The following is a 25,823-nucleotide window of genomic DNA, read 5'->3' as shown; positions in this document are numbered from 1 at the left end:
TTGTATTTTTCATATTCACAGTTAATAAGGTTTAAGGTGTCCAAAAGAAGCAAAACCCGAAATCTTTAAACACTTTTGAAAATTTCTGAAACTCACATGGTTACATTTCCACAGGGATTATATAGAAATTTTACCTGACTGAGCAGAGAGTTGTAAAAATTTCTACTATAATTAGGCTTACACAGAAAAATTTAAAAGACTGCTGTTTGGATAGTCTAAAAGGTAACAATATTAATGAAGTAGATGGGTAGCTGTAGACTTTTTCTAGCTTAAGAGAACCTTTAAATCTATATTGAAATGTTGCATTTTTTTAAAAGTAGTTCACAGTGTCTTTTGATATTTTAAAACATGGCCTTGAAGTAATCAAATAAAGGAGCTACTCATGGTTTTAATATAATACAGAATTAGAACATGATTCTAGTGAAATGGGAAAACAGAAGCTTGATTTTGAAAAACACTGAACAAGGAGAAACAATTATTCTATAAATTTCATATCATTAAAGATAGCATAAAATATGAGCTCATGCCAATAGTTATTGGAAAAATGCCTCCATTGCTTGCTTATCATTTTAGAAAATATCGGCATTCATTTCTTTTTTTTTTTTTTAAAGATTTTTTGATGTGGGCCATTTTTAAAGTCTTTATTGAATTTGTTGCAATATTGCTTCTGTTTTATGTTTTGGTTTTTTGGCCGTGAGGCCTGTGGGATCTTGGCTCCCCAACCAGGGATCGAACCTGCACCCCCTGCATTGGAAGGTAAAGTCTTAACCACTGGACCACCAGGGAAGTCCCCTAAAGGTCATTTTCTTTTTCCAAGCAACAAGTTGCATGATAACATACAGTAAATTTTAAAAGAAAAAATACAGATTTGGATAGATCTGAAATCTTGTACCTTTAGAGTTAATATCTAAATTTTTTTTAAAGGAGAAGACATTAGTAATGATATTGAAAGATGACTTTACCAAACAGTATTTCTCTCATAATTTTGTTGCCTCAAGACAGATGACATTAAGCATTAGTGCAATATTATTTTTAACAAGTATTTACTGACTAAAAAAATTAAACTGGGTTAGAAAAGTCTGAGATAATCTTCACGTGGGGGCATTTGCTGTTTTCTTTTCTTTTTGTTTTTTTCATGATAGGTTAGTGATTGAAGAGATGACAAATCTGAGATTGTCAGAATGGGGTATCTGAGATTTTCAAAGTCAATTATTCGAAGGTACTAAATGCCATAAGCACAGTTTTATGTTATTCAACAAGCTTTGAAGCCAGCCATCTTCTCTGTGAAAGTATTCATTGTATAGTCTTGTGATCCTCATGACATTTAAACTTTCTTGGCTTTTGCATTGTTGCTATTTTCAAAAAGTGGGCTGCCCAATATTCTTTCAGTGGGTTCCCACAACCACAACAAAACCTGTATTTGTAAACCAGTTAGCTGACAAACATGGCACAGGAAATCTACTGAGACTTAATATCTCCTCACTGCATCCATCCATACTCAGTTATAACATACACTCAAAAAATACTTGATTAATGCACTGATACTAAAAGTATTCTAAACGATCTTAAAGAAACTTAAATACAATGTTGTCATGAGATCTTGGCCATCACACTGTTTTCTAGTCACTAGGCATTAGATGATCCATTCGCAAACTTACATGAAAAAATAAAGCTAGCGCGGCAGTGTGGCCATACTCCTCTGTGCCACAGGGTTCTACAAAGAGGCCATTCTAAGGTTTCAGAAGTCACTGACAGAACTTACAATTCCAAATAACATTAAAAGTACAAAGATTTTTCTCAAATACAACTCCATCTTTTCATATTCTAGATTAATCCAAAAAGCCAGAAATAATACTATGCTTGTATCAAGCAACAAGATCTTGAGATGCACTGTACCGTGTTAGCAGACAATCAGGACAAATGGACACAGGCCTCCCTTGGTTTGAACGCATCATCCTCTTCATCCCATGCCCTGGCTTCCACAGCCTGCGGCCCCAACAATGCGGTTGCTGATTCTTTGCTTCTTAACCAGGATCTAAGTATACTTAAAGAGTCCCAGAAGGATAGCCTCGGAGACTCATGGTTCCAAGCAAGGATAACAACGAAACCAAGTCTCACTCTTGCATGTTACCATGCAATTTGCATGTTGCAATTTGCATGTCACCACCATCAGAGCAGCTCATCAAAGAGGGAATCAAAGCAGGACTTTCCCCACACATGGAACCATTTTGTCACCCGATATTTGATGATGTCAACAGACTCTGAGTAGAGCAGCTTTCACAAAGGTGTGTATGACACACCATGGTGCTTCGGGCTTTCTGAGCAACTTGGCATTAGTAATTCCGGCACACTCATTGCCGGCACTGGCTGTGTCACCGGGAAACCAGTCTCCTGGCTTGGCACGGCTTAATGAATGAGGATGCCTTTTGATTTTGATAAACAATCACTGGCCATGATTACTTGATGAATTATTGTTGCAACCCCAGTTAGAACACAAAGGAACAAAAAAGTATGTCAAACCCATATGTCCACTGGGTTCCATACTAGAGTTTCACATAAGTATAAGGTAATAAACTAAATTCAAGTCTTTCTCACTCGAGAGCCATACGAGACATAGGCTACAAAGGCACTGCCCTTGTAATGGAATTTTGTTTTCATTGCATTGAATTGCATTGCATTGAATAGTATCAGTACAGTATCCAGTTTACCTCTTCCCACAAAATCTTCAAGCTCTTCCCTCTGGAACACTTCACATAGTGCAAAGGAAGGTCTAGTTCCTCCTTTCTTCTAGCCACCCTGTATGAACAGGATTCTTCATACATAACTTTCTTTCACTTTCTCGTCCTGCAGAAAAGATGTGAGAAGTGCAACATCCACTACTGTCTGGTTTTTGTGTAATGACAGGTCCTTTAAGTGGTCATCATCACTTTGGTCCTTGGCAAAGTTTACAAATACCTGTCAAAATAAAGGTGGACTTTATAAATAGCTCTAACTTGCTCTCTTTATTCTAGTTGCATTTTTCCCCACGTGAAAATTAGAGAATACGAGATTGAATAAATAGATTAACTAGAAAATTTTGTGTGGGAGGGAGAGGGGAATACTTGACAAAGCATTAACCTAAAAAACTCACCTTCTATTATTGCCCCCCAAATCACCAACTGCTCAATCATCTATTTACTTTGACTCATACAGGCCTGATTAAAGGGAAGAGGGTTGAAAACTAACATTTACTGAACACCTACTAAGTGCCAGGATCTATCTGGTACCTGATGTTATCTAATTTAAATGGGATAAGGCACCTGGCATAATACCTGCCCATGGCAGATACTCAATAAAAAACTGCAGTTTTTATGATTATTATGACAATTTATTCTCACATGAACCCTATGAAGTTGGTAGTATCATCTCCCTCTGCAGATTCAGGGAGGTTAGGTAAAAAGCATAACTAGCAGTAGTAGATCAGGAGTTCATGCTCAGCTCATCTATACTGTGCTATAGGGCCCACAATGGGCAGTGGGTGGAGAAGCGGCAGGAAGCCTCACCCTGAAAAGGAAACCTGTTTTTGACACTCTAAGCTTACCTGGTCAAGTGTTGTCTGAGAGACAGAGTAGTCTTCTATGTGGAGTCGCTTTTTGCTCTGGGAAAGGATGCTGAAAATCCTGGCCAGGGAAGACAGTGAAGAGGGAAGCTGGTACTGCAGCATGTTCCGGTGCTTCTCCTTCAGCACGCTTCCCGGGAAGGCGAGTTCAAAGAACTCCTGGACAGGCTTCAGGTCAGGGTTGGACCCTGCTATTCGTACGACTATTGTATAACCATCTCCAAACCTGAAAGCAGGAAAAAGAAAGTCCAAATGGAAGACCCTCGGGAAACTTCTCAAAAGAATATTTAACTCTGAGAACCCCACTTGGGCCATGAAAGACAGAGGTCCCTGCCAGACCCAGAAATAAGTTTCAGCGAGCAGGAACCAGTGGTCACGTACTGAATACCTATTCTATGTGAGCTGCCTTGCCGAGGGCTTTAGACATGACTTCATTTAATCCTCACCTAGACCTGTGAGGTCTGTCAGATGTTACAGAGAAATTGAAACTGAGAGTGTTAGTCACTTGCTCATGGTACGTAGCTCAGAAATGGTAGGCCCATGGTGTGGACCCAACTTGTGCTTGACTCTGAAGCCTATGATCTAACCTTACTGGCACATATAAATCTTCCCATTACAACTCTATAACAAAGCTAGAAAGTAGATATTCCTAGAACACTGCCCCTCAGAGAGGTTAAATAACTTGCCGAAGTGCATACAACCCATAAAAGGTAAAGACAGAATTTGCACGCAGCTCTGTTTGACTTCAAAGTCCTCATTCTTTCCACTATACCATCTTGTTCAGTTTATTTCCCTTTTAGATCCACCATTATACACTCACAAAAGAATAAATACACGATTTCTCAGTATGTGGGATCCCAAAGAAACTATCTTTGTTACCTATTTTTCAGATGTTGGACACTGCCAAGACACCTGAACCGCCCATTGACCATAATTGCCATCCTAGTGCAAAGAGCTTCACATTCTTCCATACTGTGGGAAAACAGAATGAGGCTTAGTTTTAGAGAGATGCTCCTATAACCATCAGAACATCACCATGTCATTTGGCATTTCAAAGAAACAGATCCCCAGCTTCCTGGGGTGTAATTGCATCCTGTTACAAATACATGAAGATGGAGGGAAAACGCTGTTCACTGCCATGCCGTTTATAATCGTGAAAAAAGTTGGAAATGATCCAAATGTCTACACAAAAGAGGAATGGTTAAATAAATTAGGGTATATCCTAATGGAATACTATTCACTAATAGCTACGAGAAATGATGACACATCTAAATTAACTGACTTGGAATAATGTTCTCGGTATTGTTAAGGGAAAAAGAACTTAGTATATATGCTAAAGCTTGCATTTTTGTTTGTAAAAAACATATACACTGTGTATAGATTTGCATAGGGAAACTCTGCAAAGACATATGGCCTGATGACAGTAATAGTTGTCTCCTAGTGATGCAATGTCAGGTGATCATAATTTTTTTTTTCTATTTGCCTTTTTGTGTTTTCTATTTTTTTATACAATGATCATATATAGTACTTGGAAAACTTAAAAGTTATGCAGCAAAAAAGCCAAGCTAAGTCTTCACTACAGACCTATGAGATGTAAGCACTACTGATCTCCCTTCCTTGATGATACTTAAGGCACAATTCCACAAGAATCGCCGGGCTTTGGGGTCCATGCCTGTGGTCGGTTCATCCTGTAATTAGAATAAAATAAGCCCTATTATGTGCTGGGAAAAAAAAAAAATCAAAGATAGGTTTGGTTTTAAATTCAGAAGCATCTCTGAAATAGCCTAAGTTTTAACTTACCATTCTATTTATTTCCTGATGGACCAAAGAACCAGACCTAACATACAAGAATATTTCATACTGTTTGCAACCAGTTGACTTTTACATGCATCACTGAAGTAGAAAACTCTAATTTTTTATGAAATGAAATTTCTCCAAATAAACAGAAAGGGAAGGGGAAAAGTCTTTTAGTTTCAACCATCTTTTCATGACTGACAAGTATATACTAAAAATTATTTTTGTCTGATACTGAAGTCAGTTTAAGGTTTGGGTAAAATTCCTTTTCTTTTCTTTTTTTTTAATTCTACTTCACTCTGGCTTAGCCTGTTATACTGTACTTGCTAGTTTTAGAGAAACAAATCCAAATAGTCTGGATAACTTTAAAGCCTCAGCCCAAGGATTCTTCCTGTAATAACTTCAGTGCTCTTCTCCTCTACAGAAGAAAAAGGGTCAAGGGCCACTGTCAGTCTGACCTTCTGTTTTCCATTTATCTGTATGTAAGGAACTATGACCCAGGTGCTACCTTGGGGATCCTGAAGCTGTATCCACACTCTCAGTCTTCAGGGGATGAACACATAGATGGCATATAGTATGGTCCAGAGAAAGGTCAAATCACACACCCAGCCTCAGCTGCACCTGTTGGGGTTCTCCACGCTAGAGAAACAAGGTCTCTGGAGTATCTCCTCCTTTGGAGCATCTGAGGGCATGTCAGAGCCACCCCAATGTGTGTCAAGGAGAAGGGCGACAGAGCTTCCCTCTGGTTCTCTGAGGCTGCCCTGCTGTTCCTCATCGGGGGAGGGGGGCTTGCCATTGCCAAGCCAGCCATGCACGGCCTGGACATCGAGGACTTTAGAAAAGAGGTGTCTTCCATTCAGGCCAGGACAAAGTTTCCCATTCACAGTCACACTCACCAGAAACACCACAGGAGGCCCGCCAATCAAAGCCATGGCCGTCGAGAGCTTGCGCTTGTTGCCTCCGCTATAGTCCCCAGCATATTTTTCTCCATACTTCACGAGGCCCAGTTTCCGAATTGCCCACTCACCAACCTAAGGGTGATAAAAAGCGTCTTGACCTTTGTTGGGTTTGGGAATTTGATCATGCTTTCTTACACTTGCATATGAAAACTCTTTCACTGAGTAGGACCAGATTCTATACAATCACGACCTGGCAAGTGTGGAGGAACCAGCAGCAGGGGGGCAGGGACTCGCGTGGGTGGGAGCAGCACTCCCTCTCTGTCCGCCGGTGTGAGGCAGTTCAACTATCCCTGTCCCACCGCCACCACGGCCTCCCACCCTGAAAGGAGCTGCGAAGAGCCAGCACTTCACATTGCTGCATCCACAAGGAAGAACAGCCTGAAGCCGATGGTCATGTGTGAAGGTCACAGCCGTAAGGTACACCATTAGGACGCCAAGGGAGACAGGCTGGCTTTCCGGTGCCCACGGTACCTTGCCGACTTCTCTCTCCGGGACACCTCTCAAGAGCGCAAAGAACTCCACGTGCTCTCTTCCAGTCAGCAGCTCTGTGATGGCATCGAACTGAGGGCAATAGCCCATGTTCTGATGTACTTCGTGGATGTTCGATAAGATACTGCAAAGAAAAACAAAACTGGTCAGGTTTTTAAGCATTTAGATACTCTGATCAGACCATCTTGCCTAATATTCCTATAAAGAGTGCTTGCGCATGACCAACACACCAGTGAGCACACCTGCTATAGCGTGAAGGGACAGCCTTTCTGCCCCCAGGATGCCAGCCCCTCCTGGAAGTCAGGGTTCTGGCCTATACCCTGCCCAGTCCTTGCACCTGGCTCCCCCAGCACCTCAATCTGCAGGCTCAGTCCCATTTCAGAATTCCCAAGTCCATCCCAGCTGTGGCACCATCTTTATCAACAGCCTGAGTCACACTATCCCGGGACTTTAACACTAAGTGTCCATCCCTGACTTGATTCTGTGGCCCAGTCATATGCACCATATGCTCTGTTGCTCCATTCACGTCAGAGGAGCCTCAGCAACTCACTGTGACTTCCTCTGCTTTTTGCTGCCCATACATTGACTCGCACATAACATGATCCAGACCCCCTGGTCCCACTAAATACTCAACCCAGGAATCCTCCTGGTTTTGAAGGTTTTTTTGATCACAGACCCTCTGAGAATCTGACGACAACAAAAAATATACCTACAGACACAATTTGACATATATTGGTGGGGGCAGTTTTTAGGCCCTATGAAGCCATTCTCGGGTTAAGGATCCCTAATGTAGGAGAAAGCTCAGTGTCACATCCAGGCTGATAGCTGCACCTTAGCCACCTCTGGACAACCACGAGTTTGGCCCATCAGCAGTATTCATTCCTCTCTGCATATAAATTAGTACTCCCAGATCCAGCCTTTTCCAGAACTATGATTGAGGCGCTCACAGACCCTGTGCCTGGACCTCACAGCTACACTGCCCACACCAGCTCTCAGAACCAGGCACTGTGACGAACCTTAGTTTGGGCCAGTTATTGCTGCCATTGCTGTGTGCCCCGGGAGCCTGGTACTAGGAACATGACGGGGAAAGCTGGTGTGTAGCCTTAGGCCAACTATTCTAGAAATTCTGTTCTCTTAAACCTCCTTTACACTGCTACTGAAAAAACGTGTAAGATGCAGAGGAAAGCCATGAGTACATTAAGTTCCTTGCTCTTTTCAATTTTATTGGCTAACAGCCCCTTGTCCAGATTGTGAGTCACCACCCATTAGTACGTTGTGAAATATATTTAGCGGGTCACAGCCAGTATTTTTTAAATGGTGTGGTAGATAGCAGAATAAGAAATATCAAAGTGCACTGCAAGCAGGAAGAGTAGGTAATGTTTTACAAAACTTTTATTTAAGCTATATGCCTGTTTATGCGTTTTTGTGTATTTACTCGGTTGAGAGGTAAAATGTATTGATTTTGGTATTGTGGGTCATGATCAAAGAGTTTGAAAGCCACTGCCTTGTACCGTCTCTCCAATATAAAAACCCAGAGAAGTCCCACATATTTCGAGTGCTCGAGTGTAACATTGCCCAACAGGACTCTAAAGGGTACTGTACCCCTTACGATCAGACTGCTTAGTGATCTGTGCACTCTCGGATAATAGCCCACAGGTGACACCAACAGTTGGCACACCCTTTAGCGAGGGCAACTTAGCAAGTATATAGATAACCTTTTATCTTGTAGGAATTTTCCCTGAGGAAACAATCAAGATGAATACAAGGACACATTTAATGAAAAACAGAAACAAATGTCTAACAATAAGGAATTGGTGAAATAAACTATAGGTACATGTACATAGATGCATTTTATGCAGCAAAATTTCTACATCTTAGAATACGTAACCAGTATATATTGTATTATATACAATAATACAGTCATTAACAACAAAAGAACTAATTTAAAAATCTAGATGTAGTATGATGTCAATTTTATAATATATTTTTATGTGTATATAAAGTAGAGAGATTTGGGGTGATGGGAATGTTCTAAAATTGTATTGTGATAATGGTTGCACAATTCTGTAAATTGCCTAAAAGTCATTTGTTGTACTCTTAAAACAAGTAAATTGTACGGCATGTAAATCATACCTGAATAAAGCTGTTATAAAAAAAGAGTGAGACTAAAATGAAATGTAAATAGTAGTTATCTCCAGGTACTGGGATTATGGATGACTTTTAATTTCTTCTTTACAGTTTTACTATATTTCAACATTTTTAGAAACTACAGAGTACTGTTATAATCAGAAAAATAACAACATATTCATTTAAATAAAGTTTAAAAAAATTCTGTGGCGAAACACAGACTTCTTTTCTCACCTGTTTTTGTTAAGAAAAGCATCTCCTCTGGTAACACTGGTATCTCCTGTTAACATCTTGAAAGTTGATGATTTCCCAGCCCCATTGACACCTAGAAGTCCAAAGCACTGAAAAAGATTGGGTAAGTTGTATAAGTAAACTACTAAAAATCTGAATATAAATGACCCTTATAAAATAGTCACCTCCGCTTCATTTTCATGTAACATGATCCTAAAACATCATTCTTAATGAAGAGTCAACTATTTTCTTGGTTTTAAGAAATCATATAGATATTTAAACATATGTTTTATAATGAAAGTGTGGGTGTATTTGTAAATATCATTTGAGTCGTCAGGTTAAGACCAAAGTTAATGTGTGAAAAACAGTAATGAAAGCCAACAAGTCAAATTTCACCATCTAATCTGGCTAAAGGGCATACAAGAATATACGCATAAACGAGAAAGGAGAAAATCTATCTTTTAAAATCTATTTGAATTTCATTATCACCTGGAATGGATCACAAAATCACATTTTGGATTGCATACTTTTCTTACATTGTCTGAGATTATCCAAAATTGCTTATATATGGGGCCCCCATCCTTTCAATGATGGATTGCTCCACACAGACATAAATGGAGAAGCCTTTTAAAACCACTTTTAATCCCTTACAGACATTATTGTTTGATTGCAGTAGAGACAGTCTGAATTAATAGGGGCAAACACAAGGTAGACAAAGTGTCTTTACCTCACCAGGAGGAATGCCAATGCAAATCCTGTCGACAGCAGGTTTCCTCTTCCTTCTATATACCTGCAACAAACAAAATGCAAAAATTCATGAGCTGCAGTGACTCACAGCTGTCCCAGGCAACTGTGGAAGAGGGAATTATGACCTAAACACACCACAAAATAAGACTCGTCGATAAGACTAAGTCACACATGTGATGTGCTAAAGCCTTGGTCTGTCTCTGTGGCAACTGGCTTCTGAATGACCCTGAAGCTCAAAATACAAGTGAATTTCTTTTTATTTTTTAATCTAACGTCAGACTTTTACAAAATATATTGGTCATTAATATTTATATAATTTTCATTTAATATGTAAAGACACTGTAGATATTTTAAAAACTAAATTTTACAGGGTAATAATTTGTTATCAAAACATTGCAAATATTGAACAGATTACAAAAAAGTGAATTTGTTGGGATTCTGGCACCTAGAAAGGGCTGAAACAGACCCTCTTCTTAAACAATGGAGATTTTTTTTTTTTTTTTGCGTTACGTGGGCCTCTCACTGTTGTGGCCTCTCCCGTTGCAGAGCACAGGCTCTGGACGCGCAGGCCCAGCGGTCATGGCTCACGGGCCCAGCTGCTCTGCGGCATGTGGGATCTTCCCGGACTGGGGCTCGAACCCATGTCCCCTGCATCGGCAGGTGGACTCTCAACCACTGCGCCGCCAGGGAAGCCCAGCAATGGAGATTTACCAGCTTTTTGGACCATGAAACTCAAAATCAATCATTATTCTATCAACTTCAGCTTTGCCTCGATACACAATATTAGATGTTTTAATAACTAATGCATAAATGTGTGAAAAACAAATATACTCAAGAATGAGAATTCACAGTATAATTATTTTCAGTAGGATTTCTTTAATTAAGAAGTCCCCATGGTGTATTTTAAATAAAATTAAATTGACAGAAACTTGGTATAGATGCACATTTTAGGAAGCATGCTCTTTTTATTGAGTCAGCAAAATGCTAGTTTCCAACATATAAAGCTGAAAAAATTGAAGACAAGTTGTTATAGCCTGTCCTCATTGCCTCACCTTAGTCAGCTCCTTGACTTCCAAGATGTCATTCTGTCCTCCACCATCAAGAATTCTCTGTCTCTCCCTCCTCACATCTTCATCCTCATCATTCAGAGGAAGAAGCTTTGCCTTTACAGGTCTTAGGGGGAAAAAATTAAGAAACAAAACCAAATCAACTTTTCAAGTTATTTTCTAAGTCAAAGACCCAGTTTCTAAAGCAGTCCTGTAAAATCCATACTCCAGAGTTGTCGGCAGTGTTGGGGGCCGGGAGATGCCCACATTAGGAAAATCAGTTTGATTATCTGCTTTGAGTTCAAGTCAATCCAACCACCACCGGCGAGTATTTCCTTGTGTTCCTCCTCCGTGACCATCAACCAGGCGCTCTGTGAGTTCTGAGAGAAAGCTCACCTGGGCCTGATGAAGAATCGGTACTGGATCAACACAGTGATGAGGAAGAACACCACCCCTTCCACGGCCATGGCGAAGAGGTTTCGTCCCACCAAGTCCCAAGACAGCGGCGAGACAAAGCGATTCTCCCCTGGTAGACACAATGCAGAGATCCAGTCAGAATGGAGGCACCAGAGACCATGGCCCTTCCTCAAATTCAGGCCTACATTCCTGGAAATACCAATGTTTATGGCCCGTGGACAGGAGGAAAAAATAAGGGAGTCACCACTTTCCAAATCTGATTTAGGGTAAGGTTTTGGGGAAACATACTGTGAAACAGTATCAATCAGAATGTCAGAGATAACATGTATTTGAACTGTAACTTCATCTAAGAAATCTAATGTTTCCATTTTCTTAAGATTTATTTATTTACTTATTATTATTATTTTTATTTTTTTGGCTGCGTTGGGTCTTCATTGTTATGCACAGGCTATCTCTAGTTGTGGCGAGCAGGGGCTACTCTTTGTTGCAGTGCACGGGCTTCTCATTGCAGTGGCTTCTCGTTGCGGAGCACGTACTCTAGGCGCGTGGGCTTCAGTAGTTGCAGCACGCAGGCTCAGTAGTTGTGGTGCCCAGGCTTAGTTGCCCCACAGCATGTGGGATCTTCCTGGACCAGGGATCGAACCCGTGTCCCCTGCACTGGCAGCTGGATTCTTAACCACTGCACCACCAGGGAAGTCCCTAATGTTTCCATTTTAATGAGACATGCCAAAAATCCTTTGTAAAAAGGCAAACAATCCAGGGTAATTTTTAGGGTCAGTATTTTAACAAATTATAAGCTTCACTAAGAAAGATTAGAAAGCACGTTTAAAAGATGCCCCTTTCAATAGCATATAATGTAACCTGGTGACTCAACTCATCTGGTTTTATGTAAATATCCCTTAAAATCCTTATATATCTCCTTGTACCTCCAAGTTTAAAAAAAGTCCCTCTTCTATGCCCATCAAATAACATGGCCCATCTAACTATATGAGCCAGTCAATAAAGAACAGTAATGTGGCCACAGGAGAAATAAATTTAAAGACTCTAAATGTAGAAAGAGCTGCAGTAAATCACCTTTTTATAGACTGTGTAAAAGGTAATATATGACCCCATCTGCAGGTCCATGATTTTCCCAATAGAGCCAAAGTTTGCATCTTTCCTTCTGATTCTCTGGCCTGTATCTAATTCTCAAAGCTGTGGTCTGACTTTTCCAATGACTCTGGCAAACACCACCAGTGGTATCAGGCACTGGGTCCAAGCTTAAGCCAATATTCTCCTCACCTCCAAAATTACTGTCTCATCTTTCAGACAAATGGTTGTGTCACATGACCCATGACACAACCAGCTGTACCGACATGAGCCCTATCAGTGAAGTCCTGTGCCCAGTCACCACCCTCTTTCCAAAACAAAGGCCAAAGTACCAAGGCCCATGCAGACTGCCATCTCTATTAAAACATCCTACAGCCACTACTGTCACTCACCAAACCTTTCCAAGGCATCAGCCATTGCCTGGTTTTTCACCATGTCAATGAGCCCCCGTCCCAGGCAAAAATGTGGGAAGATCAAGAACACCGACTTCAGGATATCATTGATGTTATTCAGCTTCTAAAAAAAGAAGACAGAGAGAGACTGTCTTTCGTGATTCAGGCTAAAAATCTACCAAAGTCTAAAATATGGAAGTGAAAAAAAAATTTGATTCCCTGAGGTCAAACTGAACCTTTGAATTCAGATACCAATAAACAGCAGTAGCCACAGAGGATGATATATAATGTAATAAAATTCTGCTCTTTAGAAAAGCTGGAATAATGCTATGAGTATGGGAGAAATATGAGCAAAGTTTAGAAACATGATTATATTTAATCAGAAGCTAATCCATCATAAGATATTTGCTTAGCATTTTGAAAGCAAATTGCTCATGTCTGGGTCAATACTTCCGTTTCAGGATTTTGTTGGAGTTTAAAAAATTCTTCTCGAATACATCAATCCAGCAGTGGCCAAATACCCAACAACTGAGTAAGTTGCTATGTGCTGGATGCACTGTGGCAGGGCACAGGAGAGGCAGAGATTAATAAGAAACAGTCTAGTCTCCACTCCGAGGAAAAGAAACATGGAAACAGGAAATTACTACATACTTGGATGTGCTGTACTGGAGGCATGAACTGTGTGGGCTTTGGGAGCACAGGGAAGACAGAGCACCTCCCGTAAGGTAGGTAAGGAAAGCTTCACATTCAAGCTCAGTCATGAAGGGTTAGTGAGATACTACCCGGTTCTGCGACAGAGGAGTCACAGAATTGGGTAGTATCGCACGTTGTTGGTGAAGAGCTCCAGCGCCAAAGTGCCACACTGCCATGGACGCCCATGAAGAGGTTCACGCGAATAAAGACCATGTCGGCTGTGCTGGGGATCTTGAACCAGGCCTACAGGAGTATGGAGGGTTGAAGGGACCACTCAGCCAAAGCTTACCATGTCTTGGGAAAGAGTGTGGTGGGAACTGTCAAGGAAGGGTTGTACACCTCTGAAAGGCTTTGTGGGCTAAGTTAAGATGTCTGGATGAAGGCAATGACAACAAGAATGGACAAGGAGCCTTGTTTAAGAGATCTGTAATGGGAGGAACTGAACTTATTTCCCCACTGAATGTGGGAAATAAGCAGAAGCAAAGCATATAAAATGGCTCTAATATTGCCCAGCTGGGGTGACTGAGGGGATGGTAATGCCATCCAGCACGACAGGAACGGCAAGAGAAATACTGGGTTCTGAGGGGAAGATGATCTAGGACATGGCCAGTCTGGGGTGTCCTTCAGTTAATCTAAACGGAGCCATCCACTGGGCAAGAGAGAACATGAGAATAGAGTTCAAAAGGGGAGTCGGGGCCAAAGGTACGCATGGACGTGAGAGAGAACAACACGAGGCACTGAGAGGTGGTGGTGAAATCTTCCAGCATGAATGCCATCACCCAGAGAGAGCATCTGAAGTGGGAAACAAGATGCCAGAGAACTGAATACTGGGGAAAGCAACATTTAAACAGAAAGGAGTATACAAGACCTTGTCAAAGGAAACAGAAAAATGTGATCAGAGACATATAAGGAAAAGGGTAAGCGAGAGATGGTATGCAAACCCAGGAAAGACAGACAGACTCTGCAAAAGGACAGAGTGGTCCATGGTGTCAACACTGCAGGCAGGCAGAATAAGATCATGACTAAACACTATGCTCATCCCAGCATCTCTTTCTGCAGAACTCACATTGTTGGTGAAGAGCTCCAGCACAAAAGTGGCCACGCTGCCATTGATGCCGATGAAGAGGTTCACGCTGGTGAGGACCACGTAGGCTGTGCTGGGGATCTTGAACACGAAGGAGGCTGGGTACATGAGAGGTGTGATGGACCACCTGGTGAGGAACAAAAACACATGTCCACTGGGTGTCCCCTGCCTTCCCCCTGACATCTGATACCATATGCCCCATCCAGAGGTGCCTTACCCATACAGCAACAGTAGAAGGGCTAGCACAGGCAGGTTGGTGGAGGACACATAGGACTTCTGCTGGAAGCAGATGAAGATGATGATGACCAGCGTGGCAGGGACCACATAGTTGCACTAAAAGTGAAACGAGGAAATCAAGGTCACCCCTGAGTCAAAGATACAACACGTCTCAAGTCTTCATCATCATCAGACAAGAAAGGGCAGATAAACATATTGAAGAAGAACTTTGAATTAATGAAGCCACAAGAACTATTAATCAAAATACTGGACGATACGTGTTGACAAGCATTTTACCCCCGGCTGATTTTATAAACTGCACGTCCTTTCTGTCTTTCCAACAGATAAGCCAAGGTGCCACGCTCAGTAAACTTACTGAACGATGGGTTCCCAGTCAGAGTAGTTTCAATTTCACAGGTAGCAAGTAAGCTGCCGTTATTCTTCCCGAAGACGACTGTGTCTGTTTCATCATTAATGCTGTATTATAGTCTGCCCAAGTTCAAGCTCACTTGTGATCTATTTATGAGGTAAGCACTCATAACATGAATGTCAGAACTGTTTCATCACACTGAGACTAATTTTAAAGTGTGTCCTGACAGTGTCTCAAGCATTAAAATGCAGAAATAAAGACTTGACCACAGGACAGTTACGGGAATTCATAGCTGGCAGAGCAGAGCAGAGGCAGGGAGGTGGTAGTGGGCTTGTCAGCTGTTACAAGTATTTGTAGCTTCAGACCACAGGGCTCTCCATCTCAGTCCCATCCTACTCAAATGTGCTTTTCAAACAACTTAGATGCAGACATGCTTATAGCAAATTTCAGAGGTTCTAGAGCAGTGAGGGACAGATAATACACAGGAAGATAAGTGGTATTCCTGAGTCAGGGACTTGATCTTTTCATCTCTGAATCTGCAATGCCTGGCAGAGTCAGACACGTAGTGAGCAGTCAGTATGTACGTGCTTACTCAATAAAGCAATTACTGGATCAAGATAAAACCAAAACAAATGGACACTACAAAAAATTCAGTTTAACGGGGATTAATATAAAATTTTATATATGTTTTTAACAACCTTTATATTTATATACAAAGCTATATATAAAGTTTGAGATATATATATATATATATATATCAAGTTTTAGATTCATATATAAATATAAAGGTTCAGAAAAGCCAATTGCATTAGTATACATGAAAGAGACCCCATAAAAAATACCTGTGAAACAGTTCACTGCCAAGTTGCCAACAAGACAGTGCTGCTTCCGAGATGAAATACCCTTGGGCTGAGTAATAGTAATATGGGATAAAGATCAACTCCCTCTAGACTCATAAACATTCAGACCACAGCCTGAATATAATGTTAATTCTGGGCTTTGCTTTTCAAATGGCTCATTAACAATATGGAGCATGGCCACAGAGAGGCAATCAGGTCAGAACAATGACAAGTCTGAGAGGCTTGCTATAATCAACACAGACATCATCATCATTACTCACATCTGTACAGTGATTTAGAGATTACAAAGTATGTTCTCATATATCATCTTATCTGGGGAAGGCTTAGGATAAATGACAGGTGTCTTCAAATATCTGAGGGGCTGTCCAGTGGGAGAAGAATTAAGTTTCATCTGTGTGGCCTACAAATTAATGGACCCCACAGGGAGATACATTTCAACTCTACTTTATAAAAATTAGAACTTCAGAATTCTTTGAAGTCCTCCATACTGGTCCAAACAGAAGCACTATATTACAGCTGGCATGAAAACAGATTTGCAATGGATGGATAAGCTTCCAGTAAAACATATAAAGTTTTCAAATGACAGACTGAGTTCCTAGTAAGACAAAGCACACCCTGACTCTGGAGGTTAAAGCTCTATCAGACAAGTTAGAGGCACTGGCTTTGAGTTCTGACTAAGTCTTCCACCTCAGTTTCTTTGAAAAGTTGTCACTTAGGGAATGAGGTGGTGGTGGTATGAACTGCAGTCCATGTGGACAGATTTCCTCTGGCGTGAGATCAGCCCTGGGCTTAAGGCTGTGTTTGGTCACATGAAAGTGTACAACTGTGCCTGCCTTTTCCTCTTTTGTACATTTTGGACTAGCTAGAACATCTCCTGCTGATGGCCAGGAGCTCTTTCATCCACCCAATCCAGAGCCCTGATGGAGGTTTATATAGCAGCAGCAGACCGGCATTCTTACCATGTCCCAGACAAAATTGGAGAGCCAGTAGATGACAGGCTTCACTCCACTGATGAACTGCAGGTGCTTCGCTTTGCTGACCCGCTCCTGGATCAGGAACACGACAAAGCTGGCCGGGACGAAGGACATCGCAAAGATGACACAGATGGACACAAGGACGTCCACTGATGTGGTCATCCTGAAAAAGACAGACAGTGCAGCTGAGGACTCAATCAGGGACACATACACACACAAATATTTGAAGCATAGCCCAGGGAAAAAAATCTCTTCACCACATATATTTTATTCAGGGTTAAAGATGATTACTTTCAAGAAAAAAAAAACGAAACTCGATAATTCAGATGCAAAACTGATTCTACTGAGGTCAAAAGGGTCTACTGCCAAAATGAAACTATTAAAGGAAGTCTAAGAGTGGCCTAACGGCATTCACTTTGTTCCACTATTCTTGACCTTCCATGAGCAACAAGTTGTAAATTTTCACACATAAGGGAGTAGTGTAGCTTGAAAACTTAATAAAGGAGAAATATTAGCGTGAAACTATTCAAACAACAATTTCTGGCTGTATATAAGTTTGAAAACAAAAGCTCGTGGCATATCAACCTAACACGTACAAAAATTCCATCAGATCCTTATTATAAGAATAGTCTTGTAAGTCCATTAAATGGGGTATAATATCAACTATTTCTCTGCATAAATGTTATATAAGCTTGGTATAAAGATCGTAGTGACATATATTGATATTCTATATGAGTGAAGCAGAAGTAATAACTGTGCCATGCTCCACATACAGAAAAGGAACCTAACGTGTGTTGAATATCAACCATGTGTTGAAGGCCGGACTTGGCAATTTACATGAATTGCCTCACTTAATACCATACATCTGGAAAGTTTAGAAACCAGATTCAAACCCAGATCTCTATGATTTCAAAGGCTATACACTCTGAACTAGATTATACTGGTTTTAACTTCACACTCACACACACACACACACACACACACTCAAGGAATTAAACACAAGCCGACAAAAGCATGTTTCGCCAAGTTTAAAAATAGTGATTTCAAAACAAACGAAACTGATTTTTTTATTAAACACTGTGTTAAGGGTGAGTTAAAATATTTTAGAATTATATTAACAATTTAACTTACTTTATGTGAATTCACTAAATGTAATAATGTCTTTAATATATCAGAGTCATGTATCTTCTGCAATTTAATCCCTGCCCAGCCAATTCATAAACTGATCATTTTCTGTCCAGAGCCTGGACCAACCCAAACACACCATAATGAACCTGTTTCCCCAGCTGTTACTCTACAACCAGCTTTGTACTTCCTTCCCCTGCTCCATGATTCCCCCAAACACCCTCTCCCTCTCCCGATTCAGACACAGTGGTACTTACAGAGCCACTTCCGAGAGCTGCTGCTTGGTGAGGTTCAGGGGGTGATTGAAGGCAGTAATCCCATATTCGCTAGGGTTCTCTCCCTTCTGCAGGTTGGCCCGGAGAATAGCATTGTTGATGACATTCAAGAAAGAGCTGATGGCGTGCCAGCCCTTGTTGTTGAACCACACCTGAAATAAAACACACCAGGTGCAAGGTACTGCTCCCAAACCCTGCTCCCGGAGGTAGGTGCACACACACAAAACATGCATGTGCACTCCAGAAATTCCAGTCATACCACGAGACAAAACATGATCAGAGAACATGGCAAAGAGGTAACAGCAGCCAGGGTGTGCTCAGCACTGACCGTGTGGCCAGGCACTGTGCTATCTTTAACTCATTTAACCCTCACCATAGCTTTGAGGTAAGCCACGATTACTGCCCGCATTTTATAGATTAGGAAACTGAGGCTTAAATAGGTTAAGTAACTCGGTCAGGTTCATACTGGTTCCCCTGGTGTGAATGGTGGCAAAGCAAGTTCTCTTCATCATCATATTGTAAAATTCAGAGATATTTCTGTCATGAATCAATGTTATCATGAGCTGAAAGTACTTCGGGGGAACATAGGGACTATTGTTCATCAAAAAGCTATTGGAGGGAATTGGTCCAGTGGTTAGGACTCGGTGCTATCACTGCCCTGGGACCGGGGTCAATCCCTGGTTGGGTAACTAAGATCCCTCAAGCACCAATGAGCGGCCAAAATAAAACCAAAAAAAAGCTATTGGAACAAAGGCTTTACCTTGACGGTATTTTTCGTGTCCAGTCCTGTCATGAACCTTCCCAAGCTGCTGAGAAATCGATCTGCAGAACTGTCCTGTGAATGACAGAAAGCTGCCTCAGTGGGATGGTCCACAGGGGAGGGCAACAGGAGGTCTGGGGTCTGTGCACAATGGGACAACCTTGGGAAGGGCAACACTGCCCCTGCGTTGTTCATTGAAATGAACCTTGAAGCCACTGAGTAACTGGCTCCTGAGAAACAAGGGACCAGATTTCTAAAGCAGCGCTGTTGCCATGAGCCACAGGTCTTAAAGGAACCAGAGGGAAACGCTGTGATTCAAAGTCCCAAGATGTAGATGCCTGGCTGAGGATTCTTCACCGCGCTCCCCTGACATCCTCCTAAGACCCAGAACTACACTCAGTATGCAGATGCATCAGACGTGGGGTCTGTGCCTCAAGGGCAGAGATTCAGACTCTAAGACAATCCCTGCCGTCTGTGACCCTAGAGGCCATATCACCTGACACCCCCCGCCCCCCCCCACCCCCCCCCCCGCCAATTCAAACTTAGAAATGGGGAACCTGAGATACAGATAAATGAAGTGAATGCTTATTAGGTGCTAAAACTAGCTGCCAGCTTAAAGAAAATGATTCATTTCCTGTTTAGCCAGAGATTGTTTCAGAAAAGTATGTTTGATGCCCAGTTTATTTATCCACTGGCTATGCTTAAGTTACTGAGAGATTTAAAATCTCTGCATTTGTTTTTGATCTGCACTTTCAGATAGTAAATAACATACTGAGTAGCTCAGTCTTGGCTGGCCCAAGATCACTAAATGCCCAGTGATGGCTTTGTATTTGAAAGTCTTAAACAATAAGCTGAAAGGTGATCATCTACCTGCCAACTACTCCCATGTACTAGCAACTCATTTTCTCTCTGACATGTCTTGGGATGGATACTGTACCTTGGCCACCTTCAAGTGTTTCTTCATTTGCTTGATGGCATCATTAACTGCTTCACTCGGAGGAAGTGTTTGAGAATTACTGGCACCCAGGGAAAATCCACCGTACCTAAAAGAACAGCCTGATATTAAAACACAGGCGGTGTGGGGTCCAATAACATTCAGCAGCAGACGCCATCGAAGCATGTAATGCTTCATTTAGATGAACTGCCTGTTCAAAGTAGGACCCAAGTAAGACTCAGAGAAAGTTTCACCTTGGCCTCCTCTAATGGACTCTGGTAATCTCTTAACTCTTCTATCTCCTGCCCAAGTGGGAGGGACCTGGGTCTGATTATACATTAAGTGAGACATCTGAGATGTTGAGGAAAGAATGCTCATCTCACAGATGCTCCTCCCACCCCTGGTGGCTCAGGCCTGAACTTGGGTCTCCAGGCAAGCAGATGGGAAGTTAGGATGAGCAGTGAAGACACTGACCAGAGAGGCCTGAAAGGGTTTAGAGACAGGCCATGGCTCTTCCATAGCAGGAGAACCACAAAAGGTCCTGATTCCGCCCTGCTCAGTTACTCAGTAAGTCCTGGCTCTTGGAGAAAAGGCAAAGAAGGAAGATGGGAGGCAGGGACAAAGCCAAGTTTTGAGGCAGCCATGTAAGGTATCTCATTTCTCATGAGAACTGATGGACTTCAAGGATCCTTCCTTCTTTTCTTCCCCAGTCCCATCTGCTCCTTCAAAACTTAGAGGGATATGGGCAGGGGTGGAGGTGGAGGGTGGGTCGGAGACAGCCTGACTGCAGCAGAGGAGAGAATGATTCTTGCTATGCTGATGGGACTCTGGTTTTATTTTCTAATAGAAACATTGTTATTTAAAAAAAAAACTCAGAAGGGGTTTTCCCTGGTGGCGCAGTGGTTGAGAGTCCGCCTGCCGATGCAGGGGACGCGGGTTCGTGCCCCGGTCCGGGAAGATCCCACATGCCGCGGAGCGGCTAAGCCCGTGAGCCATGGCCACTGAGCCTGCGCGTCTGGAGCCTGTGCTCCGCAATGGGAGAGGCCACAACAGTGAGAGTCGCGCGTACCGCAAAAAAAAAAAAAAGAAAAAAACTCAGAGGGATAAATGAGTTGAAATACAATGAACATAGACGGTTTTGATGCCTCTTATTTCATCTAAGACCTCCTTGGTTATGCCAATGACCTGAAAAATTGTCCTTGAGTCACTAGGACTCCTAGGAATTTGATTTGGTAAGTTTAACTAGCATAGGTTTTCCCTCAAAACATCGTGCTTCCTGTCAAGTCCCTAGAGACCCACAAGGAACTTCTAAAATCTCCTCAAGGACATCAGTGTGCCAAATATTCCAAAGGCCTCTGAAGTGGCAGCTGGGCACTGAGCAGAAATGCTAACGGAAAAGCAATCCCTAAACTAACATCTTCCCGGGATCCAAGAAAACTGCATCAAATTCATCCTCCTGAACTTTAGGAGTCAAAGAAAATGAAAAGAAGGCACAGCGAGGTCAACTTACCTAAACTCATTCACCCAAATCTTGTTCTTTAAGCTGCAGAAGGCCAAAGACAAAGAAACCAGAAATCAGTCCAAAGAAACATTGACCCTATTCCTGATGATGCGAAAGGAGTAAATATCTACTTGAGGATACAACAAAGGGACAGAAATAACCCTACGGTCGGGCTGCTGCTGTAGGGCCTTGCCAATGGAAAGAAGTCCTAATCAGCATGTCTTTTCTTCTCCCCATATTAAAACCTTATGATTTATATGAAGGTCATGGCTTATATTAAAAACAACTCAAAAATCAACAGAGGTGATCAAACTAGAAACTTTTTAAAATTCAAAATAATAGGTCAATTATGGATGACATATGGAGAGGTTATGCCTCTTTCTTGAAAACTCACAGTAACTGTCATTCAAGCATACCCTTGTCATTAAAAGTCACTAGAACTCCTAACTTAGGGGCCCAACTAACCAAGCTGATAGGAAGGGAGCTAGAACAAACATTTTCTGAGCATCAACTAAATACAGCAGTCCCCATTTATCTGGAGGGGATACATTCCAAGACCCCCAGCGGATGCCTGAAACCATGGATAATACCAACCCCTACATATACTATGTTTTTTCCTATGTCTCCTGTTAATTTCTTTGAAGGTCAATAGGGCCACTATTATGTAGAATATGGGTTACATGAACACAAGAACTGTAATACAGTGTCAGTCAATCTGATAACCAAGAGGGCGTGTGCAGGTAGCATTTGTGGCACGGATATGCTGGACAAAGGGACGATTCCCATCCCAGGCCCCAGGAAGCTATATGGCTCTTGCAAGGCTCTACAGCCAAGACAGGCCGTTAAGTTGGGCCAGGGCTCTCTTTATAATGCGTGTATTATCATTCATTCCATCCATGAGAGGTACTTCACATGTATCGTTTCATGTAATCCTCATGACAAACTAATAAGAGCAACATTATTATCACATTTTATACAACCTAAGGCTTTAATAGGATAACTGGCTGCCCATGGTCAAAAACGCTAATAAGCAGCAGTTAGAATTTGAATCCAGATTTATTTTCATCCTGGAACCATGCAACCTCAGTCTTGAAGCTGAATGTTCATAACACTTCCCATCATCTTTCCTAGTTTGAAAGAATATCCTAAACTTCCAAAAGACAACATCAGGTCAAAATGTGATGTTCCCCCCACTACTCAATCTACTATTTTTTTTGGCTTTTCCTTCCTCTGAGCAGTAATGATTAAGCAGGCGCCAAGTTGAGTAAATAATGACCTTTTGGCTATGATCTGCACATATGTCTTCACCAGATAATCCGAAATGTTTCTTCCCGTCAGGTTCTGAAGGATGTCCGCAGTGTTCTGTTTTCTCTGTTATCACAGAAAAACCAAGTGCATGTGTCTTTATGGACCAGAATTGGAATAGAAAACAAAACAAGGACAACAATGACACATGTCCCTCAAACATGTACCACAGTGTGACCAGACTCTGCCCACAGGGCCCAGGCTCTGCCATCAGCCAGCCACCAAGGTCTGATCCATTCTGCTCTCAGCAGGGCCATTATGGCAAGCCAAGGAGAGCCCCAGAAAATTATTCTGAACAACTATGAAGTATCAGAATAGACTGTGAAATATCATTCTTTATGGTTACAAAAGGTTTTCAGGGACCAGCACCATTGACTATGCCTAGCAAATTCTTTTGTTCATTGGAGTTATACTGATGAAGAGATGAGCTCTTATTTTGAAGAAACGCAATCAGGAAGGACTGCTTTAAGTTTTCAACACCATTTGAAATTCCTTCTCCTCACCCTGCAACCTGGACGCTGATAAGGCAGCAGAGAGACATCAAAAGCAAGCCTCTTCCTGAAATCATTCTCAGAAAAAATGGCTCACAACTGTTTCCCACACCAGAGTTTCAGAGGATGTCAGAGTTGTAAGACCCACAGAAGTTTTATGGGCGAGCCTCCCTAATTCAGCGGTGAGGAAACAGGCCCAGGGACTCAGCGTGACCTGTCCAAGGTCACCAGCTCATCTGTGGCAGAGGCAGAGATGAAGCTGGGCTTGTCACAGTCTGTCCCGTGACACCACCACTGGGGGAGAGTCCACAGTGTGCCTTCCACAGCTCATTGATCCAGAGTGTCGTATTCTGGTTGGACCTCGAACCAGTAAGGAAACTAGGCTGACTTCAAAAGAGAGAAGCAGGCTAAGCTCCCTCAGATACAGGAACAATGTGCTCCAAGGCCCCTCCTCTCAAAACTCACATGCTTTTCCCTATGACAAGAATCATGACTGAAAGAGACCCTCCTGACACGGCAGGTCACCCATTCCTTCTCCCCAAGCCCACCCTGCACCCCACCTGAACGGTCACACCCTGAAAGTGACTCACCTGTGGAGGAGGCAGCCCCCCAGCCCCCAGGGGACACACGGGCAGCATCTTCTTGATTCTGTCGCTGCTACACTGGCAGGCGGGGGAGGGGTTCTCCATCGTCCAGTTCCCGTTTCGGAAGAGCTCCGTGATGGTCTGGGGCACGGGGGTGGTGCTCCACTCCTCCTCCCCCACCGAGCAGGGCATGTCTCTGCAAAGGGACGTCGAAGGTAGGATCACCCAAGAGGGCCTGGCCCCTCCTATTGCCTCAGAGCACAGGACCAATCAATAACAACTGCAAACATGCATGTATCCCCTCATCAATTGGTTATTTGATCCGCCCCACAGACTTGTAAGTTACAAACTCATTTACAGTGAAGGATGATGGAACACAAAGAGGACCTAAATGCTCATATACTGAACTCAAGTCAATCCAATCACCAGCATTCAATCACTCACCCATGTGTTCACTCAACAGACACTCACTGAGCATCTACTATGTGCCAGACACTGTCCTGCATATTTGAGAATTTGGGGTGAGAAGACAAAGACAAATACAACCTTCATGGAGGTTGTATTCCCAGGAAAGAGTTCGATAACAAACAATTAAACACTTCAGCCAAAACCTAAATGTTGGGAGAGAACAAGCTAGGCAGGGATTCAGGGGAAAAATATTACAAGCAGAAGCAACAGAGCACAGGTGAAAAGGTCCCGAGTGTTCTACGTTGAAGGAACAACAGGAATGCAGTGGGGCTGGAATGTGATGAGCTGCGAGGGAGAGTGATGGGAGATGAGGAGAGGGAGGCGGGAGCCACAGGACACAGGCCTGCGAGGAGTCTGCATTTTATGTTCAACGTGCTGAAACCTGGTGGAGAGTGTCAGGATGCACTTTATGTTTCAAAACGAGTAGAGAATTGGGAGGGGCACAGTGAGTAGGGGTCAGAGTTGTTGGTACATGAAGAGCTAGGCTGTTTGCAAGCATCCCAGGTAACTAAAGACAGGCCTTTATGTCTGACTTGAGCTCTGAATTACTGTGATACCATCAGTAAGTCACTTGCCCTCTCAGGGCCTATCTTCTCCACTAGTGAAACAAAAGTATGAAATGACTTGTCTCAATAAGTCACATTTCAACAAGGCATTTCTAACATCCCTTCCCTTTCAAAACTCTACAATTTGAAGCAGAGCCACAGTCTAGATGATTCTTCTATCAAATGAACAGTTTTGTGGATTGCCCTCTAGTTCTCTCTTTAAAGCACCTGGACTAAATGGAAAAGTCAGACTAAGATGGTGCCGTCCTGAAGCTCACGCTCTAAAACCTTCACAAGATCACTGGCTGAGATCAGTTCCACTACTTTCTGAAAAACCTAGAAGTCTCCACAGTGGGGCCCTTACATCAGACGGACCCCAGTACACGTCAGTGGGTGCTCTGCCCCCAGGCTGCGAACCTGTGAGGTCAGGCCTGCACCTCTCAATGCAGGCCTGGCTCCTACAGATCCTTCCTTGGCTGGCGTCCATCTATGAGTCCATACTGTTGAGCTGGCATGTGATGAGTCCACCTACCTGCGTTATTACCTCATCTCACTCTCCTCTCTCGCCTACAGAGAACTTCCAAGTGGAATCTCATCAAAAGTCCTGTGAAATCTCTGACCGTCTCCACCTTGGTCACCTTGTGTTTTGGGAACTGATACTGTCAGGATTGATCACTTAGCAAGTATTAAGTACTAACAAGTGTTCAGTAAGCACTCAATTGATAAGAGCTGACAAGCACATCATGGCT

General features: G+C 42.5%; 1 protein-coding gene across 4 annotated transcripts in view; it reads right to left on the bottom strand.

The window, feature by feature from the left end:
- Nucleotides 1-553: 553 nt before the first annotated feature.
- The window catches only part of ABCA1 (ATP binding cassette subfamily A member 1), a 135,922-nt gene continuing 110,652 nt past the window's right edge, over nucleotides 554-25,823 (bottom strand). For all 4 annotated transcript variants that reach the window (XM_060014401.1, XM_060014400.1, XM_060014403.1 and 1 more), the window contains exons 31-50: nucleotides 24,068-24,257; nucleotides 22,958-23,052; nucleotides 21,691-21,723; nucleotides 20,184-20,289; nucleotides 19,247-19,321; nucleotides 18,469-18,638; nucleotides 17,072-17,249; nucleotides 14,884-14,999; nucleotides 14,649-14,793; nucleotides 12,890-13,013; nucleotides 11,388-11,517; nucleotides 10,998-11,118; nucleotides 9,926-9,988; nucleotides 9,202-9,308; nucleotides 6,823-6,964; nucleotides 6,289-6,423; nucleotides 5,183-5,286; nucleotides 4,478-4,570; nucleotides 3,581-3,824; nucleotides 554-2,955 (exon numbers count right to left, since the gene is read on the bottom strand). In XM_060014401.1, coding sequence (XP_059870384.1) covers nucleotides 2,815-2,955; nucleotides 3,581-3,824; nucleotides 4,478-4,570; nucleotides 5,183-5,286; nucleotides 6,289-6,423; nucleotides 6,823-6,964; nucleotides 9,202-9,308; nucleotides 9,926-9,988; nucleotides 10,998-11,118; nucleotides 11,388-11,517; nucleotides 12,890-13,013; nucleotides 14,649-14,793; nucleotides 14,884-14,999; nucleotides 17,072-17,249; nucleotides 18,469-18,638; nucleotides 19,247-19,321; nucleotides 20,184-20,289; nucleotides 21,691-21,723; nucleotides 22,958-23,052; nucleotides 24,068-24,257 — 2,512 coding nt within the window. In that variant the 3' untranslated portion in view covers nucleotides 554-2,814. The remainder of the gene's footprint in view (nucleotides 2,956-3,580; nucleotides 3,825-4,477; nucleotides 4,571-5,182; nucleotides 5,287-6,288; nucleotides 6,424-6,822; nucleotides 6,965-9,201; nucleotides 9,309-9,925; nucleotides 9,989-10,997; nucleotides 11,119-11,387; nucleotides 11,518-12,889; nucleotides 13,014-14,648; nucleotides 14,794-14,883; nucleotides 15,000-17,071; nucleotides 17,250-18,468; nucleotides 18,639-19,246; nucleotides 19,322-20,183; nucleotides 20,290-21,690; nucleotides 21,724-22,957; nucleotides 23,053-24,067; nucleotides 24,258-25,823) is intronic.

Source organism: Delphinus delphis, chromosome 6 (genome assembly GCF_949987515.2).
Source record: "Delphinus delphis chromosome 6, mDelDel1.2, whole genome shotgun sequence".
Taxonomy (NCBI): domain Eukaryota; kingdom Metazoa; phylum Chordata; class Mammalia; order Artiodactyla; family Delphinidae; genus Delphinus; species Delphinus delphis.
This window is presented reverse-complemented; position numbering and strand designations above follow the sequence as displayed.